Source organism: Nyctereutes procyonoides, unplaced genomic scaffold, assembly GCF_905146905.1.
Source record: "Nyctereutes procyonoides isolate TBG_1078 unplaced genomic scaffold, NYPRO_anot_genome, whole genome shotgun sequence".
NCBI classification, from domain to species: domain Eukaryota; kingdom Metazoa; phylum Chordata; class Mammalia; order Carnivora; family Canidae; genus Nyctereutes; species Nyctereutes procyonoides.
In genome coordinates this window covers 13902578-13915636 of record NW_026575040.1, presented here as the reverse complement: position 1 = coordinate 13915636, position 13059 = coordinate 13902578, and the positions used below count along the sequence as shown (strand labels likewise).

At 34.2% G+C, this 13059-nt stretch overlaps 1 protein-coding gene across 2 annotated transcripts in view; it reads right to left on the bottom strand.

The window, feature by feature from the left end:
- Window positions 1–13059, bottom strand: part of VPS13C (vacuolar protein sorting 13 homolog C) — a 174369-nt gene that overhangs the window by 27101 nt on the left and 134209 nt on the right. For both annotated transcript variants that reach the window (XR_008663727.1, XM_055319705.1), the window contains exons 64-67: window positions 11704–11830; window positions 8417–8652; window positions 2395–2536; window positions 1192–1332 (exon numbers count right to left, since the gene is read on the bottom strand). Coding sequence is in view for 1 of the 2 variants with exons in the window: in XM_055319705.1 (XP_055175680.1) it covers window positions 1192–1332; window positions 2395–2536; window positions 8417–8652; window positions 11704–11830 (646 nt within the window). In the remaining variant the exon portion in view is untranslated. The remainder of the gene's footprint in view (window positions 1–1191; window positions 1333–2394; window positions 2537–8416; window positions 8653–11703; window positions 11831–13059) is intronic.

Below are 13059 nucleotides of genomic sequence, written 5' to 3'. Positions count from 1 at the left end.
AGAATGAAAGAAAGAAAGAAAAAAAAAACTTTTAGTTTTATAGAGAATATTATAGAAGAGGCTGCTAATTTCATCATAATTAAATATCTGCATTGTATATGTGGTACTATGAGAAGTTTCACGTTAGATAAAAAATTCATACATATCTCAGCAAGGGTAAGCTTTTACATAAAGGAATATTTAATATCCTCATAAATGCATTAATACTGTGCAGCATATATACTATTAATCAACATATTTGTGCCTATGGATCATGTGAGATTTTTGACAGCTTATAATTTATAAACTGTAAGTGGAGACTGGATATGAAATTAGAAAGAAGAAAAAGGATAAACATGTCCTAACTAATATTTAGTAGTTAAAAAGAAGAGAAGGAAGCAAGAAGGGAGCAATCAAGCAAAGAGACAAAAACATTCTCCAATTTAAGCCCAGCTCATTCATGTATAGAATGATAAGAAAATCTTATTTTGGGGGCACCTTGGTGGTTAGTCAGTTGAGTGTCTGTTTTTCGCTCAGGTTATGATCCTACAGTCCTGGGATGGAGCCCCTGCATTGGGCAACCTGTTCCACAGGAAGCCTGATCTCCCTCTCCCTCTCCCTCTGCCTGCCACTTCCCCTGCTTGTGCTCTCTGTCAAATAAATAAATAAAGATCTTTAAAAAAACAAAAATGAAATAAAATAAAAAAGAAAATCTTATTTTTGGATCCCATGACAAATTCAAAGGAATATTTAGAAATAACAATTTCAGTGCAGGAAAATATTCTTGCAGGCTAGATGGTCAAATTAAATAGTCTCAACAGTCGCAAAGTCTTTGGACTTGGATGATGCTTAGAGAATCCACAGGATACGTAGGAGAAGGGGAATGAACATACAAACAACAAAAAAATACGATTTATAAGGTATACTAGAGGTTTTTTGTTTTGTTTTTTTTTTTTTTTTAGATTTTATTTATTTATTCATGAGAGACAGAGAGAGAGGCAAAGACACAGGCAGAGGGAGAAGCAGGCTCCATACAGGGAGCCTGACGCAGGACTCGATCCTGGGTCCCCAGGATCAGGCCCTGGGCTGAAGGCAGCGCTAAACTGCTGAGCCACCTGGCCTGCCCTATACTAGAGTCTTGTAGAAAAAATTCATCCCCAGGATCCCCAAAGTGATTAGATATATTTATTGAACTGAAAATGACAACGTTACCTGAAGCCAGTACAGTCTGGCTCTTAAACTTCTCTGGTGAGGAGACTGCTTAAATTCAATCTGAATCCCGGATAAAAAATCTCGCTTTATCGGGCAATGAACAGGGAGGCGCATTTCCATGGGAACTTTATCAAAATTGACCTGGGGAAAAAGCACATGTATTTATGATGACTTGATATTATCAGTGTAGCCCATTTAAAATATCCATTTACTCACAAATTGGAAGGGGAAAACATTTTAATCTCTATGTCTCACCAAAAAAGATCTGCCTTAAGGTGATCTACAGTTGAGATCTTTGAAGCAGAATCACTTCTCCACCACAGTTATGAGGAAAACAAGAAAATAACTGAGGAACTTTTCAATTATATAAACTTTTCAATTATATAAGTCATGCTTTTTATTTTTTAAAAACCTCAAGAGCAATGAGTAATTCTAGGTAACTCTTAAATTTTGTTTTAACAAAGTTAAACAATGAATAGTTAATAGCTTATTTATGTCTGACAGTTTATTTTCATTTAAGCATGGCCAACATTTATAGGGATAAGTAAGGATGGGGTGGGGGACATATCTGATGATCAATGCAAAACCAACCATTAGATATCAAAGACAAAGAGTAACTAAAACTGTGTGACTGAAGCAGAGCAAATGAGAAACTGCAGTCAAGCTTCTGGGGTCTTCCTAGAGCAAGCAAACCTTCAGCTGTAATACTGTAAGGGCCTGCAGAGAGAACACCTGTATTTGTAACATCTACCCATGTCCAACAATTGTTCACATTTAATGAATTTAATTGAGTGAATTTTTTATAGGGTTTTTACTGCTGAAAAACATAAGTTTTCACAGACTTTATTTGCCAATATATATTGGTATCATTCAAAACAGAAAAAAGTTCCAATAAGCAATATTAATTTCTGCATAATCCTACTGAAAACAAGTTCCATGAAACTGTCTCATAAACAGAAGAAATGAAAAAAATGCAAAAGAGAAACATACTTAAATCATGTTTCATAGTATATGGCTTAATAACATTTTAATTTAAAATGTACTAATGAATATCAGTCATGTCAATACTACTAATAAATAAGAGTTTATTAACTAATAAACAGTTTCTGAATACACCTTTTTTTTACATGGACAGTAAATTTTCCTTATTTTCTACCAACAGAATACATATATAAAAACCAAAACAAAAAAATTTTGGTATACCTCAAAATTATTATCTAGTTTAATCCATCCATGGTCTCTTGATACTTGATATTTTTTATAGGCCTGTTCCAGCAACATTATCTGCTTTTGACTAAAAGGCTTCCATTTCTGTTTTGGTTTCATTTCCCAAACAACACCAGAACTAAAACAATTCAGAGAAAGTTAAATTAGGAATATATATTAGGCTTGCTGGAATTGTCATTCAACTTCAAATTATCTCAACTATAAATCTCCTATGAAAATTATACTTATGCAAGAGATTTTTTTAAAACAACAAAATATATTGGTGCTATAAAGTACATAAGAAAAAGGAGCAGGGGAAAATGTTCTATCACACATTGACATCAATCAATCAAGGAACTCACAAAATTTTTTTGTAAGGAGCCATATAGTAAATTTTTTTAAAGATTTTATTTATTCGAGAGAGAAATAGAGCACAAGCAGTGTGAGAAGCAGAGAGAGAGGGAGAGGCAGACTCCCCACTCAGCTAGGAGCCCAACAGGGGCTCCATCCCAGAACCCAGAGATCATGACCTGATCCAAAGGCAGATGTTTAACCATCCAAGCCACCCATGTGTCCCCATATAGTAAATAGTTTAGATTTTGTGGCTGAGACAAAATTGAGATTATAATAAGTGCTTAAATAATAAGAGAGAAAAAACTGGACAAATTTTTCTAATTGATGAAATTCAAAATATAAAAACAATTCAGCAAAATTTTAAAAATATAAATCTACTAATGAAAAAATATATTTCTACTTTTTATTGAGGTATAATTGACATAGAACCAGAACATTAAATTAATTTTAGGTATATAAAATAGTGATTTAATATTTGTAAATACTGTGAAATGACCACCACAATAAATCTAGTTAACATCTGTCACTGTACATACTACAAAAATTTTGTTTTACTCTTCATTCTCAGGGGTGACAACATTTCACTTAATTGGGGCTCAAAGTCAGTATTCATAGAGGTTAATTCTTCAGTCACCTCAAACTCAGCACTCGCTTCTCAAATATACAATAATTGGGTAACACTGGTAACATCTGATGACTCATCAAGAACTAAGGAAAACCATTCAAAATTATTTGCCTTATTTTTAATTGACTATTGATGTTGCTCTGAATGTCCTCAATTCAAGTAACTATTCTCACAAAAAGGCTAAGGGCCCTAAGTTTATTTACTCTGGACACATTTCTTCAGCTGCTACATTCAGGTGATTTAATTAATTTGCCATTGGTAAAAGCCATTTTTTACCTGGCTAACAAATGAGTTATTCAGAAACTAACTTTGGTTGCAGCCTCATTTTTGGTTATTTTATTTGTGTGAAGAAATTTATTTGTATGAGATATTTTGATTAAATTTTCTGATTTTTCTGGCCACTTTTTTTTCCTGTTGGGTGGGCATACTGTGATGTGTTCTTAGTTTGGAAATGTCAATATATACTGTATTCTTTTAGCACAGGTATAGGGTCATTACATAATAAAATATGCTTTGCCACATCATTCAATAACAGTGATCTGTAAGAGAGACACTAAAAATCCACTTTTCTCTACTTCTTTTGACATGATGAGAATGCATTAGTAATAAAAACCAAATAAAAGTTGCAGGATAGCTATAAGTGTGGCAATAATACACTCTATTTGCCCTTTGTTGTATGCTAAGCAGCAGTGCAAAAGCAGCCATAGACATATAAAAGAATAAGCGAGGCTGTGTTCTAGTAAAACCTTACTTATGGGCAACAAACTTAGAATTTCATATAATTTTCATGTATTATAAAATGTCTTCTTTCAATTTTTCCCAACCATTCAAAAATATAAAAAATTCTTAGACCAGGTCTTGAAAAAACAGGGCATCAGCTACATTTGATTCTAGGCCATCCTTTGCTGATCCCTGATTAGAGAATACTATTTGCATAATGATAAAAGAAAACTCCATAATATTTTAATTTAACAGTTTGTTGGTATTAATCAATGATACTGTTAACAATGCCCTCATTGTATTATGTTGTCGGTCAATGAAAATAATGAATAAAATATCCACTATAAATTATATAAATCTTGGGCCACCTGGGTGGCTCAGTCAGTTAAGTGTTCAACTCTTGATTTTGGCTCAGGTTGTGATCTCAGGGTTGTGAGATCAAGCACCCAGTGTGGAGCCTGCTTAATATTTGCTCTCTCCTTCTTCCTATGACCCTCTCCCCCCCTCACAAATCAATCTATCAATCAATCAATCCAACATCAATTCATGATAAAAAAAACACTCTTCAACAAATTAGGGAGAGAGAACTCCCTGAACCTGAAAAATAACATCTACAAAAAAAACTAAAGTTAACATCATACTTAACTGTGAGGAACTAGATGCTTTCTTACTAAGATCAAGAACAAAGCAAGGATGTCTTCTCTCACCATTCCTATTTAACATTGGGAAATACTAAATAATGCAATAAGTCAAGAAAATAAAAGGTACACAGATTAGGAAAGAAGAAATAAAGCTGTCTGTTCTCAGATGACATGACTGTGTATGTAGAAAATCCCAAAGAATCAACCAAAAAAAATTCCTACAACTAATGTTTCAAGATATAAATATACAAAAATCAATTGTTTTCTTATGTATCAGCAATGAACAATTGAAATTTGAAATTAAAAACACAACAATATTTATATTAGCACCAGAGAAATAAAATAACTTAGGTATAAACAAAATCTAACAAATTTGTGCAAAAACTATATAAGGAAAACTACAACAGTGTGATGAAAGAGATCAAAGATCTGAATACAAGGATCTGTGTACACAAATATGAAGACTCAATAATGTCAAGATATCAGTTCTTTCCAAGTTCATCTATAGCTTAGATGCAATTCCAACCAATATCTGAGCTAACTGACAAACTAATTCTAAAGTTTATATGGAAAGGTGAAAGATTCAAAATAGTCAACATAATGTTGAAGAGGAAAAAAGTTGGACGACTGACACTACATGACTTTAAGATTACCACAAAACTAGAGAAATCAAGACACAATGGTATAACTGAAAGAAATGACAAACACACCAAGAGAATAAGACCAAGAGGTCCAATATAGTCAACTGATTTTTGAAAGGAGCAAAGGAAATTCAATGGAAAAAGGACAATCTTTTCAACAAATGGTGACAGAACCAAACGTGGCAAAAAAAAATCCACCTAGACATAGAGCTTACACATTTCACAAAAACTAACTCAAGATGTATTATCAGAGACCTAAATATCAAACTTAAACCAAAAAAATCCAGAGGGTAACACAGGAGAAAATGTAAGTAACTTTGCATTTTTGTAACTTTTAAAATATAACACCTAAACCATAACTCATGAAAGAAAGAATCAATGCGGGGGCTTATTAAAATTAGAAACCTCATTGGTGTGAAAGACACTGTTAAAAGAATGAAAAGAATGTAAAGATAGAGACTGGGAGAAAATATTTGCAAAACACGTATCTGAGAAAATACTGGTACCCCAAATATATAAAGAACTTTTAATGAGAAAATGAAAAAAATTTAAATGGGAAAAAGACTTGACTCTAATGAGGAAGATATTCTGATAGCAAATAAGCATTTGAAAAGATGCTCATGGGCAGCCCGGGTGGCTCAGCGGTTTAGCACCGCCTTCAGCCCAGGGCCTGATCCTGGAGACAGGGGATCTAGGCCCACGTCAGGCTCCCTCTTGGAGCCTGCTTCTCCCTCTGCCTGTATCTGTTTCTCTCTCTCTCTCTCTCTCTCTCTCTCTCTCTCTCTCTCTCTGTCTCTCATGAATAAATACAATCTTTAAAAAAAAGAAAAAAAAGAAAAGATGCTCAACAGCACATGTAATTAGGGAATTGCAAATTAAAACAATAATGACATATCACTACATCCCTGTTAGAATGGCCAAAATCTAGGACACTGACAACACCAAATGCTGACAAGGACATGGAGCAATGGAGCAATGAATGTTCATTCATTTATTCCTGGTGGAAATGGAAAATGGTACAGCCGCTTTGAAAGACAATTAGGTGATTGCTTACAAAACTAAACATAATCCTACCATAAAATCCAGCAATCACACTCCTTGATATTTATACAAATGAATTAAAAACTTATGTCTAGGGATGCCTGGGTGGCTCAGTGGTTGAGCATCTGCCTTCAGCTCAGGGCATGGTCCTGGGGTCATGGGACCAAGTCCCTCTGCCTATGTCTCTGCCATAGATTCTAGGCCATCTCTCTGTGTCCATCATAAAATTCTTAAAAACAAAAACAAAAAAAAACTTATGTCTATACAAAAACCTGCCTATAAATGTTTATAACAGCTTTATTCATAAATGCTAAAACTTAAAAGCAACCAAGATGTCTTTCAATAGTCAATAGTAAATAAACTGTGGTACATCCAGACATGGGATATTATTCAGTGATTTAAAAAAATGAGTTATCAAACCACAAAAAGACATGAGGAAACTTAAAGATTATTGCTAAGTGAAAGAAAGAAGCTTATCTGAAAAGGTTACATACTCAATGATTCCAGTGATAGGACATTCTGGAAAAGGCAAAACTTTATATATAGTAAAAAGATCAGTGGTTTCCAGAGGTTCAGGGTTAGGGAGAAAGGGATGAACAAGTGACACACAGGTGATTTTTATGATATAGGACACTGTAATAACAGGTATACGTTATTCATTTGTCAAAACCCACAGAATTTACAAACTAAGAGCAAACTCTAACTTAAAATACATCAACACTGGACTTTAGGTAATAATAATGTATTAACATTAGCTCATCAATAGTAAAAAAAAAGGTACCATACTATTTCAAGATGTTAATAATAGAGGAAAGCTGCAGGGCATTTGGGAACTCTGTACTTTATAGCCAATTTCTCTGTAAACCTAAAAGTGCTCAAAAAAATAAAAGGTTATTTTAAAAAATTATCTAACATATATTTTTCCTTAGTACACAACCCCAATGAATGGGTATTAACTGTGTACTGTGTCAGAAGATAAGCAAGGTCTTTTAGATGAATTTTTAAAAGTCCTTATAAAGACCAATCTGACAAAATATAATACCAAACATTAATATTAAAGTAAAAATAAGTTATACTGAAGAACAATAGAGTGAAGAAACGGAATTTCTAGGACTTAAAAATGATTTTCCTATTTAGGTTAAAAATATTATAAAATACTGAAATGTATAATCAAGAGAATATATTATTCATATATATATACAAATATATTAATGTTATATCATTGTATGTATACCCTTTATAGAACCCTTAATCTGTTGGGTGTTGTGTAAAGTGTGCTATATACATGATCCTTTTATTGACTTTATTGTTTACCTCACTAAACATTATTAATAGTGAATAATACTATGATGGTTATACACAAAATTCTACCCATCAGCCTCCAAGAAAAGAATGAGTCTTTTAACCAAAGTTAGTGACATTTAAAAAGTCATAATAAGTAAATTCAAATGTTTTCTCATACAGATACAAGCAGAATCAGAGAAAAATACCTGGTACCATCACTATTAAAACATTCTAAACAATCGCCCATTAAAGACTATGTACTCATGTCATACTGCCTCTTTTATGAATGTTTTCTCCAATTTGTCTGACCCACTGTTGTCAGCTTCCCCTAATCCATGCCAGTTTCTTCAGCCTGTACTGCAGAAAACTACCTAGTTGCTTCTATCTCTGTACTTCCATTGCAGGTATATATACTTCTTTGTAGCACTTCTGCTATCATAATTCATCAAAAAAAAAATACATACCAAAAAACAAAGAAAGAAGCAAACCTTTCTTCCCCCACCAACTGATGATAAGTACAGTAAGTGCGAAGACATTATTTTAGTCATCTTCCTATCTTAGGGGCTTTTCAACTCCAGTGAAAAAAACCATAAATTATGCTGAAAGAATATACAGTACATCAAAATTCAGAACAGCTAATTATTCTCACTAAACTGGATATGAACTCAATGCTTTTTAAAGATTTCTGATGCTTTATCTTCCTTCTGCCATACCTGGTTATCCCAATATATGAAACTTCCTGCTTGTTTTCATTGTTAATCAGGGAAAGCCCAAGACTGTGGAGAGAAAAGGTTATTTCATGATCGGCCTGCTCCATTTCTTCTGCCTGCAGTGCTTTGGAAACCAAGGCAACATCATCAGTGAAAAGCAACACTCTCTGGCGCCCATCTAGGAATGATACCCAGTGTATCTGGGTGTTTGCATCATAGGGAAACTGGCCACATTCATCCTGGGGAAAAGAGAGACTTTGTATTAAACCCATGAGCAGTAAGTTTTTATTACATAAAGTTAAACTACAGTAACTGAACATCTAGAAAAGTTAAAAACCATGACTATAAATTGGAAAACTAATCTTCAAAATGACATAAATTAATTAAAATAAAATTAAAATAACCTATTTTAGGACATAACTCCCCAATTTTTTTTCAAACAACAACAAACATTAAGAGTGCTTAATTTTTTGCGTGTCCTAGGTTTGACTGTTCAAAGGGCACTCGGCAGGAAGAAGAGTACCCTTCAAGGTTCCAGGGCCCTAAGACACTTACTTGTCTCCAAGAGGGAGAGATTCCTAAGTTTATTAGAATAAAAGTAACCTAGTTTAGGTAAAACTAACCCAGTTTATTTTTATGTTTTAATAACTTATAACACTGCAAATGTATATTTACATATATCACACTATTAAACAATAAAACTATGGTTTGTACTTAGTGTGTACTGTTTTGCAAAATCTACTTGGTTAAAGGTCTCATATAGTGCTTAAAAATATAAGACTTGATTTGGTCAGTGGTTTCAGAGACTGAAATAATGATTCCTCCTCATTCTGGGCTTAACATTTCATGTTAATACAACAGTTCATTTCAACAAGCAGTACAAGCAGATGAAAAGTATGTGCCTTTCATCTCATGCTTTCCTGGAAAAAAAAAAAGCAAATAAAGGATTTATACAGAGGAGATGAATAGCTGAGTTTTGTTGTTGTTTGACATCTATCGCTTTTTTGTTGAAGTATAGTTGACACACGATGTTTCATCAGTTTCAGGTATACAACATAATGATTCAACAACTCTATATTAACTATCCTATGCTCACCACAAGTGTAGCTACCATTTGTCCCCATTCAACATTATTACTATACCACTGACTATATTCCCTATGCTGTACCTGTCAGCCCTGTGACTCATTCTATAACTGGAAGTCTGTACCTCCCACTCCCCTGTACCTATTTCACCCACCCTCCCACCTCAACCTCTGGCAACCACAAGTCTGTTCTCTGTATTAATGGATCTGTTTGTTTGTTTTTTAGATTCCAATGTTTAAGTGAAATCATAGGGTATTTGTCTTTCACTGACTTATTTCACTTACCATAATACCCTCAAGGTCCATCCATGTTGTCACAAATGGCAAGAACTAATTGTTTTTAAGACTGAGTAATATTCCATTTTACATATATACATAATAAACCACATGTATTTTGTCCATTCATCTATTGATTACACAGATTGTTTGCATACCTTGGCTACTATAAATAATGCTGCAACAAACATGGGGGTGCATATACCATTTCAACTTAGTGTTCTTGTTTTCTTTGTGTAAATACCCAGAAGTGGAATTACTAGATACTGTGGTACTTCTGTTTTTAGTTTTTCTGAGGAACCTTTATACTATTTGCCACAGTGGCTGCACCAATTTATATTCCCAACAGTACCTGAGGGTTCCTTTTTCTCCACATCCTCATCAACATACTGCTTTAAAAAAATCTATTGCTTTTAATATATATATCAAAGTAGCCTATTCAATTTTTCAAATTCTAGTATGCAACCAAATTTTGCAAATATTTCAGAGATATCTATTAAGAAGGTGAATTCTCTATAAAGTACAAAATTTGATATGTCTTGGTTTCAGTCTTAGTTATTACTGAAGTACTCTCTAATTGCATTTTTTCATGTTTGATCTGTTAAAAATAAAATATCCTCTGATACCTGTGTTTCAGTTAACTTCTAGTATTTTAAGTTTTATATTTTGATACCATGTTTTTCTTGGCATGAAAGTTTATGGTTGTCATGTCTTCTTTGTCATATCATCATATTCTATTTAAAGGTTAAATGGAGGAGAGGGGAAATAATACCAGCATAGTCAGAGACCTCTGCTAGAACTCCCATGTCTCTGAGCCAGGGAGCTAAGAGGATCAGGGAATTTAAGCCTCTGTACCATTTGCAAACCTTGAGTTTCTGTCTTGTAAAAAGTAAAGCACAAGCAAGTGAGTAGAGATCCATCAGATTGTCATGGTGAAAATTATTCCAAGAATCTTGTAACAGAGGAACTATCAGTCTAATTTTTCAGAAGTGGATAAGTCTTTCTCTCTTTTATGGGTATTTCAGAGGGAATATAGGAAAGGATAATTCAGCCACTGTTGGCCAATTACCATTTTAAAGCAAAAGTCAAGAAAGCTTTTTTAAAAACTGACATTATCAGACAGTGGAAGAGGACACTGTATGAACTTTTCATAATAGAATATATTTCTACAGAAACTAGATGATCTATATCACTAACACAAGAGCAATTCCTACACTAGAGAAAGCCTGGTAGCGAATTCTTAAGACCCTCCCAAAGTTTAAGAGTCTAAGAATAACATATTTGATCAAATTAGCTACCTTAATAGTTTCAATAAATATTTCACTAAATTTCTTACATGGGATAATTTGTATACTGCCAGATTCCTCTAATTAAAACACAAGGTCTTCATTGGGAAAATATGCCTAAAAACCTCAAAGCCAACAGTGGTATGCATATGTTCAAAATAAAGTTGTTTTCTCTTAGTTTTAAAATGCTTTTCTTTGGGATCCCTGGGTGGCGCAGCGGTTTGGCGCCTGTCTTTGGCCCAGGGCGCGATCCTGGAGACCCGGGATCGAATCCCACGTCGGGCTCCCGGTGCATGGAGCCTGCTTCTCCCTCTGCCTATGTCTCTGCCTCTCTCTCTGTGTGTGACAATCATAAATAAATAAATATTTAAAAAAATGCTTTTCTTTAAAAAATAAATGGTATATAAAAAGATACTTTATTGGTCTTTACTTGGGCAAGATAAAGCAGGCCCCTTTTTCAAATCGTAAATAAGTTATCTTGACTAATCTAAAATACTGGTATGAACTACTTGCAATCTAAACTCCAAAACCAACTTTCAATTCATTTTTAGTTCAGTAAGGACAAAGATGACTGTATGAAGCTGCTTGTCTGCTTCCTTAGCCACCAGGCAACACATACAGCACTCATTCCCATCAAATGATACCTTTAACAGACTGTGTTCTCCAGTATTTGCTGCATACGTCCATGTAAGTTTTTTGGTACCAGTAGGATCTGCCCAAGCAAAGAGTCGAGCTTCTCCTGGCACCAAGTGTACTTCTTCCTGTGACCCACTGAAACACAATAGCCAGAGGGAAGATTAAAATATCTAGGCCTTGAGAAACTCAGACCTGTGGCTTACAAAGGAGGGGACTGATATAAAAATCTTATAAAACTCCTTGTTAATAAACAGAGCTCTGCCTAAAAGTAAGTACTCTAAAATATTCAATAAACTAACAGTTTTGAAGCATGAAGGAATGCCTCTCTGAAGTTGGAGTATACTCCAAATTGATGCAGGCAATGGAGTTCGTTAAGGTAAACAAACTGGTACATCAGAGCTCACCTGCAGGAAAAGCTACAAATTCTTTAGCAGCAGCAGAATTTCACTCAGTGCTTAAATTTAAGTTTTTTAATCAAATGCAATAGATAAGAAACATGGGTCTTAGGAAAAAAATATTTACGTCCATTCTGTTGCTACTCAAAGTGTGATCTATGGAGAAGCAGAAACATTACCCGGAGCTTGCAGAAAGTGCAAAATCCTGGGCCTCATCTAAAATCTACTAAATCAGAATCTGCATTTTAACAAGACTTCTGGGAGATCTTTAAATTTATCCTTAAAGTTTAAGAAGTGTTAGTCCATATTACAAAAAACTTTCTAGAGAATAACAACAAAAGGAATCCAATTAGGTTTCAATCACATTCTTTACTTTTAAATCTCTCACTGGGGGCAGCCCGGGTGGCTCAGCCATTTAGTGCCGCCCGCCTTTGGGCCTTTGGCCCAGGGCCTGATCCTGGAGTCCCGGGATCGAGTTCCACGTCGGGCTCCCTCATGGAGCCTGCTTCTCTCTCTGCGCCCCACCCCTCTATGTCTCTCATGAATAAATAAATAAAATCTTTTTTAAAAATAAATAAATAAATAAATCTCTCAGTGGATTCAAGTCAGGAGAGTAAAGAATAGGTAAATCTGCAGGGCATTATTTTATATAAAATAATTCTACACGTAAAAATAACCTTATATATAAAGATTTTATACATATATGAAATAATGCCTTGCAGATTTAGAATTATTCTTGGAAAATATATAATATATATCTTAAGGGTTTAAGACCATCTGTGATGTCATTAAATAATGGCATCATCTAAGCCAAATGACAGCACAAGCAAGAACAAATTTCCTATCATCCCATACCTTTTTTTTCAATTTTTTTTAAGATTTTATTTATTTATTCATGAAAGATGCACAGAGACAGAGAGAGAGGCAGAGACACGGGCAGAGGGAGAAGCAAGCCCCATGCAGGGAGCC